This window comes from Oncorhynchus masou, chromosome 2 (genome assembly GCF_036934945.1).
Source record: "Oncorhynchus masou masou isolate Uvic2021 chromosome 2, UVic_Omas_1.1, whole genome shotgun sequence".
Taxonomy (NCBI): domain Eukaryota; kingdom Metazoa; phylum Chordata; class Actinopteri; order Salmoniformes; family Salmonidae; genus Oncorhynchus; species Oncorhynchus masou.
The window spans coordinates 5,178,978-5,204,386 of NC_088213.1; the positions used below are offsets into that span (position 1 = coordinate 5,178,978).

Here is a 25,409-nt window from a genome sequence, read left to right on the forward strand (position 1 = left end):
TAACGGTCATCAGCTTTCTGCATCGTTCCTGTAATCATTCCTTTATAGGTGAAATAAAATAAGCTTTTCAGACAAGATCTCAAAAGGGGCAAAGAAAGATCCTTTTATATGAGGAAACGTCATCCTTCATCCGTGCCGTTGCGGTAATGAAAACACAGGTATAATGAGGTTGAAGGAATGGGGGACCACCTTCCTCAACATCATCTCTGTAATGGTGAAATTAGGACGATTGAGGAAGAGTAACAGAGGTGGGCAGGGATGAAAAAAAGACCTTAATCCACATAAAGGTTATTTTGGAGCAGGATTAAAATGTAATAATCAGGTTATTTTGGAGCAGGATTTAAATATAATAATCAGGTTATTTTGGAGCAGGATTTAAATATAATAATCAGGGTATTTTGGAGCAGGATTAAAATGTAATAATCAGGTTATTTTGGAGCAGGATTAAAATGTAATAATCAGGTTATTTTGGAGCAGGATTTAAATGTAATAATCAGGTTATTTTGGTACAGGATTCAAATGTAATAATCAGGTTATTTTGGAGCAGGATTAAAATGTAATAATCAGGTTATTTTGGAGCAGGATTTAAATGTAATAATCAGGTTATTTTGGTACAGGATTCAAATGTAATAATCAGGTTATTTTGGAGCAGGATTTAAATGTAATAATCAGGTTATTTTGGAGCAGGATTTAAATATAATAATCAGGTTATTTTGGAGCAGGACTTAAATATAATAATCAGGTTATTTTGGAGCAGGATTTAAATGTAATAATCAGGTTATTTTGGAGCAGGATTTAAATATAATAATCGGGTTATTTTGGAGCAGGATTTAAATATAATAATAAGGTTATTTTGGAGCAGGATTTAAATGTAATAATCAGGTTATTTTGGAGCAGCATTTAAATGTAATAATCAGGTTATTTTAGAGCAGCATTTAAATGTAATAATCAGGTTATTTTGGAGCAGGATTTAAATGTAATAATCAGGTTATTTTGGAGCAGGATTGAAAAATAATAATCAGGTTATTTTGGAGCAGGATTTAAATATAATAATCCGCTTATTTTGGAGCAGGATTTAAATATAATAATAAGCTTATTTTGGAGCAGGATTTAAATCTAATAATCAGGTTATTTTGGAGCAGGATTTAAATGTAATAATCAGGTTATTTTGGAGCAGGATTGAAAAATAATAATCAGGTTATTTTGGAGCAGGATTTAAATATAATAATCCGCTTATTTTGGAGCAGGATTTAAATATAATAATAAGCTTATTTTGGAGCAGGATTTAAATCTAATAATCAGGTTATTTTGGAGCAGGATTTAAATGTAATAATCAGGTTATTTTGGAGCAGGATTGAAAAATAATAATCAGGTTATTTTGGAGCAGGATTTAAATATAATAATCCGCTTATTTTGGAGCAGGATTTAAATATAATAATAAGCTTATTTTGGAGCAGGATTTAAATATAATAATCCGCTTATTTTGGAGCAGGATTTAAATGTAATAATAAGCTTATTTTGGAGCAGGATAAAAAATATAATAATCAGGTTGTTTTGGAGCAGGATTCAAATGTAATAATCAGGTTATTTTGGAGCAGGATAAAAAATATAATAATTACGTTATTTTGGAGCAGGATTAAAATATAATAATCAGGTTGTTTTGGAGCAGGATTCAAATATAATAATCAGTTACTTATGATGGAAGCTTCCTTTCTTCCATTGAGCATTTGCCATATTCAAAACATTTCTAGAAAGCAACCTCCAGGTTCTAATACATTCCCATCACATACAGAAAGTTTAGAGCACTACAAAATCAAGGGCTCATTATCTTTTCTCCAGTTGCATTCTGGGAGATCAGGTGATATATTAAGAATGGAAGATAGCAGTCATTGGTGTAGCTTTAGTTTCTAGCACCCTTACTAGTTTAGTAAATATTCCCAGGTAGGGCTATAGTATATATCTATCCACAAGCCCAATGCATCTGCAGCATCTAACACCACATTCATCATTAACCCCTAGCTCCTACCACTGTCTAGGCACATCTAACACCACATTCATCATTAACCCCTAGCTCCTACCACTGTCTAGGCACATCTAACACCACATTCATCATTAACCCCTATCTCCTACCACTGTCTAGGCACATCTAACACCACATTCATCATTAACCCCTAGCTCCTACCACTGTCTAGGCACATCTAACACCACATTCCTCATTAACCCCTAGCTCCTACCACTGTCTAGGCACATCTAACACCACATTCCTCATTAACCCCTAGCTCCTACCACCGTCTAGGCACATATCAGATCTCATCCTCAAAACCTCTAGCTCCTACCACCTGTCTAGGCACATCTAACACCACATTCCTCATTAACCCCTAGCTGCTACCACTGTCTAGGCACGTTTCAGATCTCATCCTCAAAACCTCTAGCTCCTACCACCATCTAGGCACATTTCAGATCTCATCCTCAAAACCTCTAGCTCCTACTACCGTCTAGGCACATTTCAGATCTCATCCTCATTAACCCCTAGCTCCTACTACCGTCTAGGCACATCTCAGATCTCCAAGTGCAGAGGGACTAGGGGCTAGGACCTAGGGGTGGATTTGGGATTGATCATGATCGGTGATATTAAAGAAGCAGTTTGAGAGGAAGCAGCTGAAGCCATTCAGTGAGGCAGAGGCGTGCTTGAGAAAGTACATGAACGTGTACTGTAGCTGTAACTAATACTCATACTAGACTATGGGTATACAGTACCAATATGCATACCGCACTATGGATACACAGTACAAATACACATAGTATACTATGGATACACAGTACAAATACACATAGTATACTATGGATATACAGTACTGATACACATAGTATACTATGCATATACAGTACTAATATACAGTACATAGTATACTATGCATATACAGTACTAATATACAGTACATAGTAGACTATGGATATACAGTACTAATATACAGTACATAGTAGACTATGGATATACAGTACTAATATACAGTACATATTATACTATGCATATACAGTACTAATATACAGTACATAGTAGACTATGGATATACAGTACTAATATACAGTACATAGTAGACTATGGATATACAGTACTAATATACAGTACATAGTATACTATGCATATACAGTACTAATATACAGTACATAGTAGACTATGGATATACAGTACTAATATACAGTACATAGTAGACTATGCATATACAGTACTAATATACAGTACATATTATACTATGCATATACAGTACTAATATACAGTACATAGTAGACTATGGATATACAGTACTAATATACAGTACATAGTATACTATGCATATACAGTACTAATATACAGTACATAGTATACTATGCATATACAGTACTAATATACAGTACATAGTATACTATGCACATACAGTACTAATATACAGTACATAGTATACTATGGATATACAGTATGTAGACCAGGGGTGTCAAACTCATTTTTCCCTGTGGGCCATGTTCAGTACTCCCCCCCCCCCCATTACTCAAAAAACTACCATGAATCAGCTCACAGGGGATCCAGTATGTTTGACACCCCTGATGTAGACAATAGAAGTATGCTTTCTTCATAGAGGGCAGTTATGAAGAGGAGGCACCTCCAGTAGCTCAACAGTTAACATTAGTGCCTCAGGGGTTTGAGGTGGAGACGGGGGGGACGGACACTGTCAGGAGGGACTATATACTATATTAGTAGGTCTCATCTATGTCTACCTGGGGGACAGGTGTGGTTGCACGAGGGAAGGATGAATGAATGAGCTACGCCACATACCTTCCTCCTCTACAACCTCAGGCTCAGGCTCGGGTTCTGCCTCCTCCTCTACCTCCTCTTCCTCTACCTCCTCCTCTGGGGCTGCCTCGGGGGCTACCTCTACTTCTACTACCTCTTCTTGGGACACGCAGCAGAGCACGCAGCATGCAGCGGGAAACCAGGGGGAGGAAGGGTTTCGGAGAGAGGTTAGATATTTGTTTATGAACGCGTATAAGGAGGAGAGAGAGAATCTGGTTAGGGTTGTAGGATGAAATTAGATTACTTCAGTTTAAGAAGGAGGGATGAGAGAAGAGAGGAGAGGATAGTAATGTCCTGCTGGGCTGTGTGCAGCGAGCAGTGATGCTGAGAAGAACAGAAAGAGAGGAATGAGAGAAGAGAGGAAAGAGGGATGGAAAAAGAGGGTAGATGGCATTAAGAAGATGAAGTGAAATGATACGTTATGAATGACGGTTTTCTGCATAGCGGAGATAACTGAGTTTGAAAACGTGTCACATGACCAAAAAAATGTGGAATTCCTTATCGCCCAATCACATTTTTCATTATTTTTTAAGTTTTCTAAAATCACTAAAAAGTCACTAAGTTAGAACAGTCACCCTTAAGAAGTGTTTGACAAGCCGTTTGATAAATCAAACGTGATTAAGCGCAGATAAAACAAATGTAATGATGATAAATGATAAGCAAGCAGGGATTTTGTGAGATTATTATTTAGTTTTTTACAAACGCTTGATCAACAATGACAGACTTTATTATCTAGGGAATTCAGTTGATCACTGGACAAACAAAGCAATAAGTATTTCAATTCCACCTGACGAACTGGTACACGAAGCTCACACACAGGGAAGGCTGTATGTATGTGTGGCTGCATACTGTAATGTAATTGTGGTTGCTAAGTTACAACAGAGAAGCAGAGCGCACCACTGAAGGTCTGAGTCCATGTTAAATCTTTGCTTCGTTGTGTGAAAACAGACATGAATCAAATCAAATCAGATGTTAATGGTCACATACACATGGTTAGCAGATGTTATTGGTCACATACACATGATTAGCAGATGTTATTGGTCACATACACATGGTTAGCAGATGTTATTGTTCACATACACATGGTTAGCAGATGTTATTGGTCACATACACATGGTTAGCAGATGTTAATGGTCACATACACATGGTTAGCAGATGTTATTGGTCACATACACATGGTTAGCAGATGTTATTGGTCACATACACATGGTTAGCAGATGTTATTGGTCAGATACACATGGTTAGCAGATGTTATTGTTCACATACACATGGTTAGCAGATGTTATTGGTCACATACACATGGTTAGCAGATGTTATTGGTCACATACACATGGTTAGCAGATGTTATTGGTCAGATACACATGGTTAGCAGATGTTATTGTTCACATACACATGGTTAGCAGATGTTATTGGTCACATACACATGGTTAGCAGATGTTATTGGCCACATACACATGGTTAGCAGATATTAATGCGAGTGTAGCAAAATGTTTGTGCTTCTAGTTCCAACAGTGCAGTAATATCTAACAATTTCACAACAACAACCTAATACACACAAATCTAACGGGGTGAATGACATATATACATATAAATACATATATATGGAAGAGTGATGGCTGTGATGCAATAGATGGTATAAAATACAGTATGTGCATATGAGATGAGTGATGTTGTGTGAATCTGACTTCATCCAAAGCTTTCCAGTGCAGTTAAGATGTTTATGAGCTCCACATTACACATATTTAAAGGGAAGCAAAAGTGGTTGGTAATTAGTCATAAAATATCGCGCAAATAATCTATTAAAAAGACTCGCAAAGCAGGCGTTGTCAAACACATTTCAGATTAAGGGTAAGTGTCGACAAATTAGTAAGAGTGGAAACGCCATGGAAACCGAATTGTCTGTTGTTGTTGTTGTTTTTTACCTTCCTCGTCTTCAGTTTCCGCAAAAGAAATATGGTGAAACAAAAAACACATGTCATTTCTCAGGTCATAAATTGGTCCAATCCTTGCCCTGAGACATGGCTCTATAGGGGACATTTCTCAGATCATAAATTGGTCCAATCCTTGCCCTGAGACATGTCTCTATAGGAGACATTTCTTAGTTCATAAATTGGTCCAATCCTTGCCCTGAGACATGACTCTATAGGAGACATTTCTCTGATCATAAATTGGTCCAATCCTTGCCCTGAGACATGTCTCTATAGTAGACATTTCTCAGATCATAAATTGGTCCAATCCTTGCCCTGAGACATGGCTCTATAGGAGTCTATAGCCTTGTCCCAGGTCAAGTCAGAATCATGCTGATCATACATACTATACAATAACCTCCATGACTGCATAAATTACACTCTATTTGTGAGTTTGACAAAAAACATTTATTCAAACCCATGCTTATATAATTTGCATTCTCTAAATAATAACACATCTTCACTTGAAGGCTCATCTAGGGTTGTATCCAGTCTAGGAGGACAATACAGTACACCATCATCTAGGGCTGTGTCCAGTCTAGGAGGACAATACAGTACACCATCATCTAGGGCTGTGTCCAGTCTAGGAGGACAATACAGTACACCATCATCTAGGGCTGTGTCCAGTCTAGGAGGACAATACAGTACACCATCATCTAGGGCTGTGTCCAGTCTAGGAGGACAATACAGTACACCATCATCTAGGGCTGTGTCCAGTCTAGGAGGACAATACAGTACACCATCATCTAGGGCTGTGTCCAGTCTAGGAGGACAATACAGTACACCATCATCTAGGGCTGTGTCCAGTCTAGGAGGACAATACAGTACACCATCATCTAGGGCTGTGTCCAGTCTAGGAGGACAGGACAGTATACCATCATCTAGGGCTGTGTCCAGTCTAGGAGGACAGTATGCCATCATCTAGGGCTGTGTCCAGTCTAGGAGGACAGGACAGTATACCATCATCTAGGGCTGTATCCAGTCTAGGAGGACAGGACAGTATACCATCATCTAGGGCTGTATCCAGTCTAGGAGGACAGGACAGTATACCATCATCTAGGGCTGTGTCCAGTCTAGGAGGACAGGACAGTATACCATCATCTAGGGCTGTATCCTGTCTAGGAGGACAGGACAGTATACCATCATCTAGGGCTGTATCCAGTCTAGGAGGACAATACAGTACACCATCATCTAGGGCTGTGTCCAGTCTAGGAGGACAAGACAGTACACCATCATCTAGGGCTGTGTCCAGTCTAGGAGGACAAGACAGTACACCATCATCTAGGGCTGTGTCCAGTCTAGGAGGACAGGACAGTATACCATCATCTAGGGCTGTGTCCAGTCTAGGAGGACAATACAGTACACCATCATCTAGGGCTGTGTCCTGTCTAGGAGGACAGGACAGTATACCATCATCTAGGGCTGTATCCTGTCTAGGAGGACAGGACAGTATACCATCATCTAGGGCTGTATCCAGTCTAGGAGGACAATACAGTACACCATCATCTAGGGCTGTGTCCAGTATAGGAGGACAAGACAGTACACCATCATCTAGGGCTGTGTCCAGTCTAGGAGGACAAGACAGTACACCATCATCTAGGGCTGTGTCCAGTCTAGGAGGACAAGACAGTACACCATCATCTAGGGCTGTGTCCAGTCTAGGAGGACAGGACAGTATACCATCATCTAGGGCTGTGTCCAGTCTAGGAGGACAAGACAGTACACCATCATCTAGGGCTGTGTCCAGTCTAGGAGGACAAGACAGTACACCATCATCTAGGGCTGTGTCCAGTCTAGGAGGACAGGACAGTATACCATCATCTAGGGCTGTGTCCAGTCTAGGAGGACAATACAGTACACCATCATCTAGGGCTGTGTCCAGTCTAGGAGGACAGGACAGTATACCATCATCTAGGGCTGTATCCTGTCTAGGAGGACAGGACAGTATACCATCATCTAGGGCTGTATCCAGTCTAGGAGGACAATACAGTACACCATCATCTAGGGCTGTGTCCAGTCTAGGAGGACAAGACAGTACACCATCATCTAGGGCTGTGTCCAGTCTAGGAGGACAGACAGTACACCATCATCTAGGGCTGTGTCCAGTCTAGGAGGACAGGACAGTATACCATCATCTAGGGCTGTGTCCAGTCTAGGAGGACAATACAGTACACCATCATCTAGGGCTGTGTCCTGTCTAGGAGGACAGGACAGTATACCATCATCTAGGGCTGTATCCTGTCTAGGAGGACAGGACAGTATACCATCATCTAGGGTTGTGTCCAGTCTAGGAGGACAGTATGCCATCATCTAGGGCTGTATCCAGTCTAGGAGGACAGGACAGTATACTATCATCTAGGGCTGTGTCCAGTCTAGGAGGACAGGACAGTATACCATCATCTAGGGCTGTGTCCAGTCTAGGAGGACAGTATACCATCATCTAGGGTTGTGTCCAGTCTAGGAGGACAGGACAGTATACCATCATCTAGGGTTGTATCCAGTCTAGGAGGACAGGACAGTATATCATCATCTAGGGCTGTGTCCAGTCTAGGAGGACAGTATACCATCATCTAGGGCTGTGTCCAGTCTAGGAGGACAGTATACCATCATCTAGGGCTGTGTCCAGTCTAGGAGGACAGTATGCCATCATCTAGGGCTGTGTCCAGTCTAGGAGGACAGTATACCATCATCTAGGGCTGGGTCCAGTCTAGGAGGACAGTATACCATCATCTAGGGCTGTGTCCAGTCTAGGAGGACAGGACAGTATACCATCATCTAGGGCTGTGTCCAGTCTAGGAGGACAGTATCCCATCATCTAGGGCTGTGTCCAGTCTAGGAGGACAGTATACCATCATCTAGGGCTGTGTCCAGTCTAGGAGGACAGGACAGTATCCCATCATCTAGGGCTGTGTCCAGTCTAGGAGGACAGGACAGTATACCATCATCTAGGGCTGTATCCAGTCTAGGAGGACAGGACAGTATACCATCATCTAGGGCTGTGTCCAGTCTAGGAGGACAGTATGCCATCATCTAGGGCTGTGTCCAGTCTAGGAGGACAGTATGCCATCATCTAGGGCTGTGTCCAGTCTAGGAGGACAGTATACCATCATCTAGGGCTGTGTCCAGTCTAGGAGGACAGTATACCATCATCTAGGGCTGTGTCCAGTCTAGGAGGACAGGACAGTATACCATCATCTAGGGCTGTGTCCAGTCTAGGAGGACAGTATACCATCATCTAGGGCTGTGTCCAGTCTAGGAGGACAGTATACCATCATCTAGGGCTGTGTCCAGTCTAGGAGGACAGGACAGTATACCATCATCTAGGGCTGTGTCCAGTCTAGGAGGACAGTATACCATCATCTAGGGCTGTGTCCAGTCTAGGAGGACAGTATACCATCATCTAGGGCTGTGTCCAGTCTAGGAGGACAGTATACCATCATCTAGGGCTGTGTCCAGTCTAGGAGGACAGTATACCATCATCTAGGGCTGTGTCCAGTCTAGGAGGACAGTATACCATCATCTAGGGCTGTGTCCAGTCTAGGAGGACAGTATGCCATCATCTAGGGCTGTGTCCAGTCTAGGAGGACAGTATACCATCATCTAGGGCTGTGTCCAGTCTAGGAGGACAGTATACCATCATCTAGGGCTGTGTCCAGTCTAGGAGGACAGTATACCATCATCTAGGGCTGTATCCAGTCTAGGAGGACAGTATACCATCATCTAGGGCTGTGTCCAGTCTAGGAGGACAGTATACCATCATCTAGGGCTGTATCCAGTCTAGGAGGACAGTATACCATCATCTAGGGCTGTGTCCAGTCTAGGAGGACAGTATACCATCATCTAGGGCTGTGTCCAGTCTAGGAGGACAGTATACCATCATCTAGGGCTGGGTCCAGTCTAGGAGGACAGGACAGTATACCATCATCTAGGGCTGGGTCCAGTCTAGGAGGACAGTATACAGCATATGATTTTGACATACTTTCAGGATTAATGACAAAATGGCAAAAGACAATTGTCTTACTTCAAAGATGAAAGACAGTTGCCAGAATTAACGGGCCTGTATTGCGGACCCCATTGCCTGACAATATGTACCTGAAACTCAAATCTAATGATATAGTCTTTGATATTAACATTATCTGTCACTGAGTGAAGCCAAATCTGCACAGAAATAGACAGACTTCAACCCTTTTAGAAAGTTAGAAGAAACATTTAATTATCATCACAACTGCTGATACACAGTGTAAAAGAGTTCAGGCTTACTTAACAACAGTAATTCTGACATGATTATAAAGTAAACACAGAGTTGAGGACCGACGGGTTGAGAATGGACACCATCTGTCTGTTCCTCGAGAACCCAGTTGGGGGAGACACAGCTCTGAGAATAGAGGATGCTGTTGTAACAGAAGGCTTCAACTCCACCTTGTTTAATTACACGTGGAGATTCGTATCACTGATCATTAAAGTAAGAGTCGATTCCTTCAAAGTAATGTTGTTATTTTTCCACTTACCCTCGATCTGATCACTGAAAAATAACAACAGTATACAGTTAACATCAATAGGCTCATTTAACTTAGTGTTTTAAGTCCAACTGCTCTCTACAGTATACAGTTAACATCAATAGGCTCATTTAACTCAGTGTTATAAGTCCAACTGCTCTCTACAGTATACAGTTAACATCAATAGGCTCATTTAACTTAGTGTTATAAGTCCAACTGCTCTCTACAGTATACAGTTAACATCAATAGGCTCATTTAACTTAGTGTTATAAGTCCAACTGCTCTCTACAGTATACAGTTAACATCAATAGGCTCATTTAACTCAGTGTTATAAGTCCAACTGCTCTCTACAGTATACAGTTAACATCAATAGGCTCATTTAACTTAGTGTTTTAAGTCCAACTGCTCTCTACAGTATACAGTTAACATCAATAGGCTCATTTAACTTAGTGTTTTAAGTCCAACTGCTCTCTACAGTATACAGTTAACATCAATAGGCTCATTTAACTTAGTGTTTTAAGTCCAACTGCTCTCTACAGTAATAGAAATCGCCATTCCTACCTGCATTAAATAAAACTTTAATTTCACCACCAATAAACCTCATGTCTATCCTGTTTCACTCCAACTGCAATGATTTACTAACAAGATACTCAGTGGTCAGGTTGTAAATGTCTCAGTCCCACTGATAGCACCAAAACGTAACACATTTAGTTAGTTGTCAATTATTTGGTAGCTATAATGAGCCTAACAAGGAAATTAAATCCTCAATCATAAAATAAATGTAATTAATTCAAACGAAAGGAATGAAATGAATGATGAAATGGGAATACTTACACTTCCTCAGTGTCAGACATGGTGACAGTGGATTCACACCTGGGAGAAAAGCAGGAAAGTTTCTTTAGTTAAATGGAGTATTTTATTGTAGGATGTTTTCCCCCCTTTCACCTGAAGGAGAATACTGGGCAATACAAGGGAAAGGGGGGGATACCTGGTTAAAACAAGGGAAAGGGGGGATACCTGGGTAATACAAGGGAAAGGGGGGATACCTGGGTAATACAAGGGAAAGGGGGGATACCTGGGTAATACAAGGGAAAGGGGGGATACCTGGGTAATACAAGGGAAAGGGGGATACCTGGGTAATACAAGGGAAAGGGGGATACCTGGGTAATACAAGGGAAAGGGGGGATACCTGGGTAATACAAGGGAAAGGGGGGATACCTGGGTAATACAAGGGAAAGGGGGGATACCTGGGCAATACAAGGGAAAGGGGGGATACCTGGGTAATACAAGGAAAGGGGGGATACCTGGGTAATACAAGGGAAAGGGGGATACCTGGGTAATACAAGGGAAAGGGGAGATACCTGGGTAATACAAGGGAAAGGGGGATACCTGGGTAATACAAGGGAAAGGGGGATACCTGGGTAATACAAGGGAAAGGGGGGGGATACCTGGGTAATACAAGGAAAGGGCGGATACCTGGGTAATACAAGGGAAAGGGGGGGGATACCTGGGTAATACAAGGGAAAGGGCGGATACCTGGGTAATACAAGGGAAAGGGGGATACCTGGGTAATACAAGGGAAAGGGGGATACCTGGGTAATACAAGGGAAAGGGGGATACCTGGGTAATACAAGGGAAAGGAGGGGGATACCTGGGTAATACAAGGGAAAGGGGGATACCTGGGTAATACAAGGGAAAGGGGGATACCTGGGTAATACAAGGGAAGGGGGGATACCTGGGTAATACAAGGGAAAGGGGAGGGATACCTGGGTAATAAAAGGGAAAGGGGGGATACCTGGGTAATACAAGGGAAAGGGGGATACCTGGGTAATAAAAGGGAAAGGGGGATACCTGGGCAATACAAGGAAAGGGGGGATACCTGGGTAATACAAGGAAAGGGGGGGGGGGATACCTGGGTAATACAAGGAAAGGGGGGATACCTGGGTAATACAAGGGAAAGGGTGGGGGAAAGGGGGGATACCTGGGTAATACAAGGAAAGGGGAGGGATACCTGGGTAATACAAGGAAAGGGGGATACCTGGGTAATACAAGGGAAAGGGGGGATACCTGGGTAATACAAGGAAAGGGGGATACCTGGGTAATACAAGGGAAAGGGGGGGGGATACCTGGGTAATACAAGGAAAGGGGGGGATACCTGGGTAATACAAGGAAAGGGGGGGATACCTAGTCAGTTGTAAAGGGGGATACCTGGTCAGTTGTCTTCCTCATTTAACCCAACCCCTCTGAATCAGAGAGGGGCGGGGAAGGGGGGGGGGTACCTAGTCAGTTGTCCAACTGAATGCATTCAACTGAAATGTGTCTTCCTCATTTAACCCCTCTGAATCAGAGAGGGGCGGGGAAGGGGGATACCTAGTCAGTTGTCCAACTGAATGCATTCAACTGAAATGTGTCTTCCTCATTTAACTCCTCTGAATCAGAGAGGGGCGGGGAAGGGGGGATACCTAATGTCAGTTGTCTTCCTCATCAGTTGTCTTTAACCCAACCCCTCTGAATCAGAGAGGGGCGGGGAAGGGGGGCTGCCTTAACCGACACACTGCTGGGGTAAGTTGTATCCTCTTCATTCACATCCTTCCAACAACTTTTGACATCATTTGTAGGTTAAAACTTCCCTAAGGTGCACTGAAAGGACAACTTAGTGTCGTGTCGTACACACAACTAGCTAACACTTCTCCTCATCCTCATTCATGTCTTTGAAGCCCTCGGCTGTACAGGACGTGGAAGAACTCTCATTTCTAATCCTTCGGATATATATAAAGTGTCCTAAGAGGGTTCTTTCACACCTAGTGGTCCAAGACAGCTGCAGATGTCCTTCAGGCTTAGTCCTTTAGGATCTTATTACCCAGACTCAGCTGAGACCTTCTCTGTCCACATAGCTCCCAAATCCTCCCTCTCCTCTTCTCCATATCTGGGCATCGTGGTCATTCATCACAACAAAGACGGAATAAGTGATGATGGTAAAGGAGAAGTCTGAGGATCCTTCCTGATTGGTTGGGTTCCACAAGACCATTTGGTTGACCCTTTGTGGTTAGTTTGGTTAACTTGTGATATTAAAGACTGGCCGACGATGACGACGAGCCTCCACCAGACTAACACTAAAACTATACAAAAACATTTGGTTGAAAATCTATCCTATTTTTTGTGTGTGTGTGTGTGTGTTTGTGTGTGTGTGTGTGTGTGTGTGTGTGTGTGTGTGTGTGTGCCCATTTGCAGATTTCCTTGGGTTTAGACACCCACGGACCTCCCGGTCGAGCCCGGCTGCGACAGAGCCTGGGGCCGAACCCAGAGTCTCTGGTGGCTCAGCCTTACACCACTACGCCACCCTGGAGGCCCCAAGGGATGTAACCTTTGACCCATAACCCTCAGTCCAGAACACTCAGAGCAGCTGTATCTCCATAGCTGTTTGAACCTGATAGAAAACACTGTACTGCTCTATAGCAATGGTAACCTGTCTAAACGGACTATAGCACTCACATCTAGAAGGCTTTTGCATGGCTCACGTCAACATCATCATCATCATCCCAGACACCCTTGGATCCACTCCACCCGCATACCGCCCCCCAAACAGATCCACAGACGACTCGATCTCTATTGCCCTCCACACTGCCTTCTTCCATCTGAACAAGAGGAACACATATGTGAGAATGCTGTTCATTGACTGCAGATCAACGTTCAACACTGTCGTGTCCTCCAAGCTCATCACACTAAAACAAGGACCCACTTCTTGACACCCCCCCACTAAGCATCATGGTCCCCACACACCAACACAGTCATTAAGAGGACACGACAACGCCTCTTCCCCCCTCAGGAGGCTGAAATGATTTGTCATGGACCCTCAGGTCCTCAAAATGTTCCACAGCTGCACCATTGAGAGCATGCTGACTAGCTGCATCATCGCCTGGTGCGGCAACTGCTTGGCATCCGACCGTAAGGCGCTACAGACAGAGGTACGTTCGGCCCAGTACATCACTGGGGTCGAGCATCCTGCCATCCAGGACCTCTATACCAGACGTCAGAGAATGGCCCTATACCAGAGAATGGCCCGTCAGAGAATGGCCCGTCAGAGAATGGCCCGTCAGAGAATGGCCCTATACCAGAGAATGGCCCTATACCAGAGAATGGCCCTATACCAGAGAATGGCCCGTCAGAGAATGGCCCTATACCAGAGAATGGCCCGTCAGAGAATGGCCCTATACCAGAGAATGGCCCGTCAGAGAATGGCCCTAAAAATTGTCAAAGACTCCGGCCACCCAGGTCATAGACTGTTCTCTCTGCCATAAGACTGCTACCTAGTTAGTTAAATAGTTAACCAAATAGCTACCTGGACTGTCTGCATTGACCCTTTTTGCACTAACTATTTTGACTAATCAAATACGCCACTGTTATTGTTTATTATCTATCCTGTTGCCTAGTTACTTTACCCCTACCTATACAGTATGCACACATCTACCTCCATTACCTCTTACCCCTGCACATTGACTTGGTACTGTTACCCAGTGTATATAGCCAAGTTATCGTTACTCAGTTAGTATTTATTCTTTGTGTTATTATTTTTATATTTTTCTCTCTCTACGTTGTTGGGAAGGGCCCGTCAGTAAGCATTTCACTGTTAGTCTACACCCGTTGTTTCTCTCTACGTTGTTGGGAAGGGCCCGTCCGTAAGCATTTCACTGTTAGTCTACACCCGTTGTTTCTCTCTGCGTTGTTGGGAAGGGCCCGTCCGTAAGCATTTCACTGTTAGCCTACACCTGTTGTTTCTCTCTGCGTTGTTGGGAAGGGCCAGTCCGTAAGCATTTCACTGTTAGTCTACACCTGTTGTTTCTCTCTACGTTGTTGGGAAGGGCCCGTCCGTAAGCATTTCACTGTTAGTCTACACCTGTTTATAAACCAAGTGACAAAAACATTTTCGATTTGATTGAGCATCCAGGGATTGTCCACCAAAGTTTTCAATTACATAAAACACATATAAAAACACCTTGAAAACAAGTATTGTATTGACCTCTGTATCTGTATCTAGAAAGCATTGACTCAATATATTTTCTCTTTCGGTCAATTTAAACCATTTAAAGTTGTCTAATGAAAATTGTTGTCTTAAAAATGATATGCTACCAAACTCCAAACAGAAGAAACTGAACTATTTCAGTGTTTCAGACTGTTTACAGTGCTGCATGTAAACTTAGAGAGTAAACTTAGAGATGTTTCAAATGTTTTGCAATTGTGAGACGTGTCCCACAATCCAACATCTGGGCTCAGATGCCCCCAGCAGTCTGGCTGGAGCAGCTTAGATTACAACCAGCAGTTAGTACCAGTTCTATACGTTAGTAGCCTATAGATTCTCCTATGGTAAATCTACTGTGACAGTAGGAGAGGCCACTTCCTCTTCCTAGACTCCAGTTCTATACGTTAGTAGGCTACAGTGGGAGAGACCACTTCCTCTTCCTAGACTCCAGTTCTATACGTTAGTAGCCTATAGATTCTCCTATGGTAAATGTACTGTGACAGTGGGAGAGACCACTTCCTCTTCCTAGACTCCAGTTCTATACGTTAGTAGCCTATAGATTCTCCTATGGTAAATGTACTGTGACAGTGGGAGAGACCACTTCCTCTTCCTAGACTCCAGTTCTATACGTTAGTAGGCTACAGTGGGAGAGACCACTTCCTCTTCCTAGACTCCAGTTCTATACGTTAGTAGGCTACAGTGGGAGAGACCACTTCCTCTTCCTAGACTCCAGTTCTATACGTTAGTAGGCTACAGTGGGAGAGACCACTTCCTCTTCCTAGACTCCAGTTCTATACGTTAGTAGGCTACAGTGGGAGAGACCACTTCCTCTTCCTAGACTCCAGTTCTATACGTTAGTAGGCTACAGTGGGAGAGACCACTTCCTCTTCCTAGACTCCAGTTCTATACGTTAGTAGGCTACAGTGGGAGAGACCACTTCCTCTTCCTAGACTCCAGTTCTATACGTTAGTAGGCTACAGTGGGAGAGACCACTTCCTCTTCCTAGACTCCAGTTCTATACGTTAGTAGGCTACAGTGGGAGAGACCACTTCTTCTTCCTGGACTCGTAAATCACTGTCTCTTTATCCACCTCTGTCTGTCTCTCTGTATCAGTGGCACGTACCTGCCCAGGAACACGAACAAACCCTCTATAATAAACACAGGAATCAATCACTCTTAAACGGTTAAATGTTGTGTTTCTCCTTCCCTTTTGTCTTTCTGTCTATCTTTCTTTCTTACCTCAGAAAAGTTGAAAGAAGTGAGACTCCTTGGCGATGGATGGTGAGACTGGCTGTAAACTCTTCTCATCAAATACGTCCTTGTGTTATAGTGATATTTGATCTCGTCAAGCTGCTCATTGGCTGGGGTCTGACAGTGTGAGGTAGGGGAGTCGGGGGGGGCCTGCGGCATCTTAACACCCTCAATAAGGAGATGGACGAAGGTGGGGAGTTGGGGGGGTGGGTGGTAATGAGGGATAAGAGAAGGAGTGGGGTTCTGGTTGTGGAAAGAAGCAGCTGAGATGCTATATTTACATCTATATTTGTCGTGAGCAGCAGCAGAACTGATAGTGTGAGTAATGGGGATCCCAGTGGGCATAACCTGCTGGAGTTTGGAGGGTTATACATCAGTGGCTTGGAACGCGGACAATGTCCCCCTGTGTGTTCTACCAGCAGGAATACACACAGTCAGTCAGTCAGTCAGTCAGTCAGTCAGTCAGTCAGTCAGTCAGTCAGTCATTACTGAGTCCAGTCATGGGATGGCAGAGGAGAGGATGGTGTACTATACAGACTACGAACCAGTCAGTTATTATGTTACATCTTCTAGTATTTTGATCCAGGTATTAGATATACTGTACCTGTAGTGTTCTGTGTACCTCATGTCTTCCAGACGTTATAATATCAGGTATTAGATATACTGTACCTGTAGTGTTCTGTGTTATAATATCATGTATTAGATATACTGTACCTGTAGTGTTCTGTGTTATAATATCAGGTATTAGATATACTGTACCTGTAGTGTTCTGTGTTATAATATCAGGTATTAGATATACTGTACCTGTAGTGTTCTGTGTTATAATATCAGGTATTAGATATACTGTACCTGTAGTGTTCTGTGTTATAATATCAGGTATTAGATATACTGTACCTGTAGTGTTCTGTGTTATAATATCAGGTATTAGATATACTGTACCTGTAGTGTTCTGTGTTATAATATCAGGTATTAGATACACTGTACCTGTAGTGTTCTGTGTTATAATATCAGGTATTAGATATACTGTACCTGTAGTGTTCTGTGTTATAATATCAGGTATTAAATATACTGTACCTGTAGTGTTCTGTGTACCTCATGTCTTCCAGACGTTATAATATCAGGTATTAGATATACTGTACCTGTAGTGTTCTGTGTTATAATATCAGGTATTAAATATACTGTACATGTAGTGTTCTGTGTTATAATATCAGGTATTAAATATACTGTACCTGTAGTGTTCTGTGTACCTCATGTCTTCCAGACGTTATAATATCAGGTATTAGATATACTGTACCTGTAGTGTTCTGTGTTATAATATCAGGTATTAGATATACTGTACCTGTAGTGTTCTGTGTTATAATATCAGGTATTAGATATACTGTACCTGTAGTGTTCTGTGTTATAATATCAGGTATTAGATATACTGTACCTGTAGTCTTCTGTGTTATAATATCAGGTATTAGATATACTGTACATGTAGTGTTCTGTGTTATAATATCAGGTATTAGATATACTGTACCTGTAGTGTTCTGTGTTATAATATCAGGTATTAGATATACTGTACCTGTAGTGTTCTGTGTTATAATATCAGGTATTAGATATACTGTACATGTAGTGTTCTGTGTTATAATATCAGGTATTAGATATACTGTACCTGTAGTGTTCTGTGTTATAATATCAGGTATTAGATATACTGTACATGTAGTGTTCTGTGTTATAATATCAGGTATTAAATATACTGTACATGTAGTGTTCTGTGTACCTCATGTCTTCCAGACGTTATAATATCAGGTATTAGATATACTGTACCTGTAGTGTTCTGTGTTATAATATCAGGTATTAAATATACTGTACATGTAGTGTTCTGTGTTATAATATCAGGTATTAGATATACTGTACCTGTAGTGTTCTGTGTTATAATATCAGGACGCATTAGATATACTGTACATGTAGTGTTCTGTGTTATAATATCAGGTATTAAATATACTGTACATGTAGTGTTCTGTGTACCTCATGTCTTCCAGACGTTATAATATCAGGTATTAGATATACTGTACCTGTAGTGTTCTGTGTTATAATATCAGGTATTAAATATACTGTACATGTAGTGTTCTGTGTTATAATATCAGGTATTAAATATACTGTACCTGTAGTGTTCTGTGTTATAATATCAGGTATTAGATATACTGTACCTGTAGTGTTCTGTGTTATAATATCAGGTATTAGATATACTGTACCTGTAGTGTTCTGTGTTATAATATCAGGTATTAGATATACTGTACCTGTAGTGTTCTGTGTACCTCATGTCTTCCAGACATTATAATATCAGGTATTGTATGTTTTGGGAGGCATTGTGATGAAATGTTGGGTGCTTTGACAACTTTATTCATTTCTGTGTAACTTATCTTCCGACATCTTTTGTATATTTATATTTATATTATATGTCTACATGCATGGTTAAAAAAAATGATGTATATATTTTCTTATTAATTTGTACCTGTATGTTGGTAACCCGATTTGCATATGTATACATATTCATGTTACATAATTTACATATTTATGTTCGTGTGATGTTTTCATATTCATTTGTATTTGTTTACCTGTTTACATGACAGGGCACCTGCATAGTACTCAACCATGCTGCTGCACCCTTTCACTAAGTTGATCACAGCCTCAGAGAGAAGAGGACACACCCACTGACATGCCGGCCTATCATATGGACCTCCCTCCTTCCTCTCTACACAACACCACGCCCACCGACATGCCGGCCTATCATATGGTTCTCCCTCCTTCCTCTCTACTCAACACCACACCCACCGACATGCCAGCCTATCATATGGTTCTCCCTCCTTCCTCTCTACACAACACCACACCCACCGACATGCCAGCCTATCATATGGACTCCCTCCTTCCTCTCTACACAACACCACACCCACCGACATGCCGGCCTATCATATGGACTCCCTCCTTCCTCTCTACACAACACCACACCCACCGACATGCCGGCCTATCATATGGACTCCCTCCTTCCTCTCTACACAACACCACACCCACCGACATGCCGGCCTATCATATGGTTCTCCCTCCTTCCTCTCTACACAACACCACACCCACCGACATGCCGGCCTATCATATGGTTCTCCCTCCTTCCTCTCTACACAACACCACACCCACCGACATGCCAGCCTATCATATGGTTCTCCCTCCTTCCTCTCTACTCAACACCACACCCACCGACATGCCGGCCTATCATATGGTTCTCCCTCCTTCCTCTCTACACAACACCACGCCCACCGACATGCCGGCCTATCATATGGACTCCCTCCTTCCTCTCTACACAACACCACACTCTAGGGGTTGTTGTGTAGGAGCAGCAGAACAGGAACAGGAGCAGGAGCAGAAACAGGAGCAAGAACAGGAGCAGGAACAGGAGCAAGGAACAGGAACAGGAGCAAGGAACAGGAACAGGAGCAAGAACAGGAACAGGAGCAGGAGCAGGAGCAGGAGCAGGAGCAGGAGCAGGAGCAGGAGCAGGAACGGGAACGGGAACAGGAACAGGAACAGGAGCAAGAACAGGAGCAGGAGCAGGAGCAGCAGAACAGGAGCAGGAACAGGAACAGGAGCAGGAGCAGGAGCAGGAGCAGGAGCAGGAGCAGGAGCAGGAGCAGGAGCAGGAGCAGGAACAGGAGCAAGAACAGGAGCAAGAACAGGAGCAGCAGAACAGGAGCAGGAACAGGAGCAGGAGCAGGAGCAGGAGCAGGAGCAGGAGCAGGAGCAGGAGCAGGAGCAGGAGCAGGAGCAGGAGCAGGAGCAGGAGCAGGAGCAGGAGCAGGAGCAGGAGCGGGAGCGGGAACAGGAACGGGAACAGGAACAGGAGCAAGAACAGGAGCAGGAGCAGGAACAGGAGCAAGAACAGGAGCAGGAACAGGAACAGCAGAACAGGAGCAGGATAAGGAACAGGAGCAGCAGAGCAGGAGCAGGAGCAGGAGCAGGAGCAGGAGCAGGAACAGGAACAGGAGCAGGAACGGGAACAGGAACAGGAACAAGAGCAGGAACAGGAACAGGAGCAAAAACAGGAGCAGGAACAGGAACAAGAGCAGGAGAAGGAACAGGAGCAGGAACAGGAGCAGGAACAGGAACAGGAACAGAACAGGAGCAGGAGCAGGAACAGGAACAGGAGCAAGAACAGGAGCAGCAGAACAGGAGCAGGAGAAGGAACAGGAGCAAGAACAGGAGCAGGAACAGGAGCAAAAACAGGAGCAGGAACAGGAGCAGGAGCAGGAGCAGGAACAGGAGCAGGAACAGGAGCAGGAGCAGGAACAGGAGCAGGAACAGGAACAGAACAGGAACAGGAGCAGGAGCAGGAGCAGGAACAGGAGCAGGAGCAGGAACAGGAGCAGGAACAGGAGCAGGAGCATGAGCAGGAACAGGAACAGGAGCAGGAGCAGGAACAGGAACAGGAACAGGAACAGGAGCAGGAATGGGACAGGAACAGGAACAGGAGCAGGAACAGGAACAGAACAGGAACAGGAGCAGGAGCAGGAGCAGGAGCAGGGACAGGAGCAGGAGCAGGAACAGGAGCAGGAACAGGAGCAGGAGCATGAGCAGGAGCAAGAACAGGAGCAGGAACAGGAACAGGAACAGGAGCAGCAGAACAGGAGCAGGATAAGGAACAGGAGCAGCAGAGCAGGAGCAGGAACAGGAGCAGCTGAGCAGGAACAGGAGCAGGAGCAGGAGCAGGAGCAGGAGCAGGAGCAGGAGCAGGAGCAGGAGCAGGAGCAGGAAGAGGAGCAGGAACGGGAACAGGAACAGGAACAAGAGCAGGAACAGGAACAGGAGCAAAAACAGGAGCAGGAACAGGAACAAGAGCAGGAACAGGAACAGGAACAGGAGCAGGAGAAGGAACAGGAGCAGGAACAGGACAGGAGCAGGAACAGGAGCAGGAACAGGAACAGGAACAGAACAGGAGCAGGAGCAGGAGCAGGAACAGGAGCAAGAACAGGAACAGGAGCAGGAACAGGAACAGGAGCAGGAACAGGAGCAAAAACAGGAGCAGGAACAGGAACAGGAGCAGGAACAGGAGCAGGAACAAGATTAGGAACAGGAACAGGACAGGAGCAGGAACAGGAGCAGGAACAGGAACAGGAGCAGGAACAGGAGCAGGAACAGGAGCAGGAGCAGGAACAGGAGCAGGAACAGGAGCAGGAGCAGGAGCAGGAGCAGGAACAGGAACAGAACAGGAACAGGAGCAGGAGCAGGAGCAGGAATGGGACAGGAACAGGAACAGGAACAGGAACAGGAACAGAACAGGAACAGGAACAGGAGCAGGAACAGGAACAGGAACAGGAACAGGAACAGGAGCAGGAACAGGAACAGGAACAGGAGCAGGAATGGGACAGGAACAGGAACAGGAGCAGGAGCAGGAGCAGGAACAGGAACAGTCCAGATCAGGTCATACTCAGAGTAGATCAACAGGTTCTTTCTGCAGGGCGTGGCCTGGTAATATATCTCAGGTGGTTTGGAATCCCCCTCCCTGTACAGACAGCTCTGTGGTTGTGGAAACTCCCTGCCTTCCTGGGTACAGACAGCTCTGTGGTTGTGGAAACTCCCTGCCTTCCTGGGTTCCTACAGCTCTGTGGTTGTGGAAACTCCCTGCCTTCCTGGGTATAGACAGCTCTGTAGCTGTCATGGTCCTGCCTCGGTACAGGTAGCTCTGTAGCTGTCATGGTCCTGCCTCGGTACAGGTAGCTCTGTAGCTGTCATGGTCCTGCCTCGGTACAGGTAGCTCTGTAGCTGTCATGGTCCTGCCTCGGTACAGGTAGCTCTGTAGCTGTCATGGTCCTGCCTCGGTACAGGTAGCTCTGTAGCTGTCATTCCTGCCTCGGTACAGGTAGCTCTGTAGCTGTCATGGTCCTGCCTCGGTACAGGTAGCTCTGTAGCTGTCATGGTCCCGCCACGGTACAGGTAGCTCTGTAGCTGTCATGGTCCTGCCTCGGTACAGGTAGCTCTGTAGCTGTCATGGTCCTGCCTCGGTACAGGTAGCTCTGTAGCTGACATGGTTCTGCCTCGGTACAGTTTAGCTCTGTAGCTGTCATGGTCCTGCCTCGGTACAGGTAGCTCTGTAGCTGTCATGGTCCTGCCTCGGTACAGGTAGCTCTGTAGCTGACATGGTCCTGCCTCAGTACAGGTAGCTCTGTAGCTGTCATGGTCCTGCCTCGGTACAGGTAGCTCTGTAGCTGTCATGGTCCTGCCTCGGTACAGGTAGCTCTGTAGCTGTCATGGTCCTGCCTCGGTACAGGTAGCTCTGTAGCTGACATGGTCCTGCCTCGGTACAGGTAGCTCTGTAAATGTCATGGTCCCGCCACGGTACAGGTAGCTCTGTAGCTGACATGGTCCTGCCTCGGTACAGTTTAGCTCTGTAGCTGTCATGGTCCTGCCTCGGTACAGGTAGCTCTGTAGCTGACATCGTCCTGCCTCGGAACAGGTAGCTCTGTAGCTGTCATGGTCCTGCCTCGGTACAGGTAGCTCTGTAGCTGTCATGGTCCTGCCTCGGTACAGGTAGCTCTGTAGCTGTCATGGTCCTGCCTCGGGACAGGTAGCTCTGTAGCTGTCATGGTCCTGCCTCGGTACAGGTAGCTCTGTAGCTGTCATGGTCCTGCCTCGGTACAGGTAGCTCTGTAGCTGTCATGGTCCTGCCTCGGTACAGGTAGCTCAGTAGCTGTCATGGTCCTGCCTCGGTACAGGTAGCTCTGTAGCTGTCATGGTCCTGCCTCGGTACAGGTAGCTCTGTAGCTGTCATGGTCCCGCCACGGTACAGGTAGCTCTGTAGCTGTCATGGTCCTGCCTCGGTACAGGTAGCTCTGTAGCTGTCATGGTCCTGCCACGGTACAGGTAGCTATGTAGCTGACATGGTCCTGCCTCGGTACAGTTTAGCTCTGTAGCTGTCATGGTCCTGCCTCGGTACAGGTAGCTCTGTAGCTGACATGGTCCTGCCTCGGTACAGGTAGCTCTGTAGCTGACATGGTCCTGCCTCGGTACAGGTAGCTCTGTAGCTGTCATGGTCCCGCCACGGTACAGGTAGCTCTGTAGCTGTCATGGTCTTGCCTCGGTACAGGTAGCTCTGTAGCTGACATGGTCCTGCCTCGGTACAGTTTAGCTCTGTAGCTGTCATGGTCCTGCCTCGGTACAGGTAGCTCTGTAGCTGTCATGGTCCTGCCTCGGTACAGGTAGCTCTGTAGCTGTCATGGTCCTGCCTCGGTACAGGTAGCTCTGTAGCTGTCATGGTCCTGCCTCGGTACAGTTTAGCTCTGTAGCTGTCATGGTCCTGCCTCGGTACAGGTAGCTCTGTAGCTGACATGGTCCTGCCTCGGTGCTGCGCTGGCTGCAGTTCTGCTGTCACAGTGGAACAGGTACTGGGTGCATCAGGGTTTTATTTTTGGAGTGGTTGCCGACGGGAGATCGTTGCCCCACTATGGTAGACAGGGTTCAGCTCACTCAGTCCAAGATGACCCTGCCTCTGTGAGGTTACACTCCAGTCTGGGATTATAGCAGCCAAGGCCAGCCAGAGAGTTTGCCCCTAACTAGGAATCCCTAAGGTAAACACAATGTAATTCAGTGTCTGTCCGTGTGATTGGCTAGATCATGTTGCTGTCCTGTTATGTGTTGATTTGCATGGAAGGGGAATAGGCCAACTACATCTGTTGTGGATTTGCTCCCCGGAAATGCATTTGAACCTCTCAAAAAGCCATGAATGTGATCAGTTAAACAAAAAAAAGTTTGCATTTGTAGACCTGCACTTAAACATGTTGCACGTTTTGCATCAGTAATGAACAGATGAATGATATCTGCGTAGCAACACAATCTCTGTTATATCACTGGACTTGAAAAATGTACTTCTGAAGAAATAAAGACAGATTCTAATGAGTGTTGTGATATTTGGAGATGTTTTCTGTGTACAGTGACAGTATGTGCCTGTAAAAGTGAATTATTCTTTGTTTGACAAACATAGCAAACATAGCAAACTGCTACATTAATAAACTTGCGTCAAATTTGACTAAACTTAATTGTGTCAACAACAAAAAAACATGTGATTGTGGACAAAGCCATGCCAACGTAGCACAGCTTTGTTAACGGATCGTCATTTGGCATCGTTTATGTCTGTTTTTACTTGTGGTTGATTCATTTTCACTGTTCTAAAGTAAAGGAGCTGAACTTGAGGTCAGAGGACAGTGCCGAGTTAATCTTACACTTTCCTCTTTGGAGCCGGTGGGTCGGAGGCCTCCCAGTCTAACCCCCAGGCTTTAAAAAGGGTGACCTCTTCTCATGTATCGAGCACTGGGTTTAAGGTCTGGGGCTGTAGGAGCTGTAGGAGCTGTAGGGACTGTAGGGGGTGTAGGGGCTGTTGGAGCTGTAGGGGGTGAGGGAGCTGTAGGAGCTGTAGGGGGTGTAGGGGGTGTAGGGGGTGTAGGAGCTGTAGGGGGTGTAGGGGGTGTAGGGGTGTAGGGCTGTAGGGGGTGTAGGAGCTGTAGGGGCTGTTGGGGGTGTAGGAGCTGTAGGGGGTGTAGGAGCTGTAGGGGCTGTAGGGGCTGTTGGGGGTGTAGGAGCTGTAGGGGCTGTAGGAGCTGTAGGGGCTGTTGGGGGTGTAGGAGCTGTAGGGGGTGTAGGAGCTGTAGGGGCTGTTGGAGCTGTAGGGGGTGTAGGGGCTGTAGGGGGTGTAGGAGCTGTTGGAGCTGTAGGGGTGTAGGGGCTGTAGGGGCTGTAGGGGGTGTAGGGGGTGTAGGAGCTATAGGAGCTGTAGGAGCTGTAGGGGGTGTAGGGGCTGTAGGGGCTGCAGGGGCTGAGGGAGCTGT

General features: G+C 45.0%; 1 protein-coding gene across 6 annotated transcripts in view; it reads right to left on the bottom strand.

Moving 5' to 3' along the window:
* Window positions 1-16,648, bottom strand: part of tnnt3b (troponin T type 3b (skeletal, fast)) — a 32,773-nt gene extending 16,125 nt beyond the window's left edge. For 3 of the 6 annotated variants that reach the window (XM_064986877.1, XM_064986870.1, XM_064986861.1), the window contains exons 1-4: window positions 16,549-16,648; window positions 11,127-11,165; window positions 10,305-10,318; window positions 3,812-3,928 (exon numbers count right to left, since the gene is read on the bottom strand). In XM_064986877.1, the coding sequence (XP_064842949.1) occupies window positions 3,812-3,928; window positions 10,305-10,318; window positions 11,127-11,146 (151 nt within the window). In that variant the 5' untranslated portion in view covers window positions 11,147-11,165; window positions 16,549-16,648. The remainder of the gene's footprint in view (window positions 1-3,811; window positions 3,929-10,304; window positions 10,319-11,126; window positions 11,166-16,548) is intronic. The other 3 variants (XM_064986889.1, XM_064986881.1, XM_064986867.1) reach the window with 2 other exon arrangements.
* Between the last annotated feature and the right edge of the window lie 8,761 nt (window positions 16,649-25,409).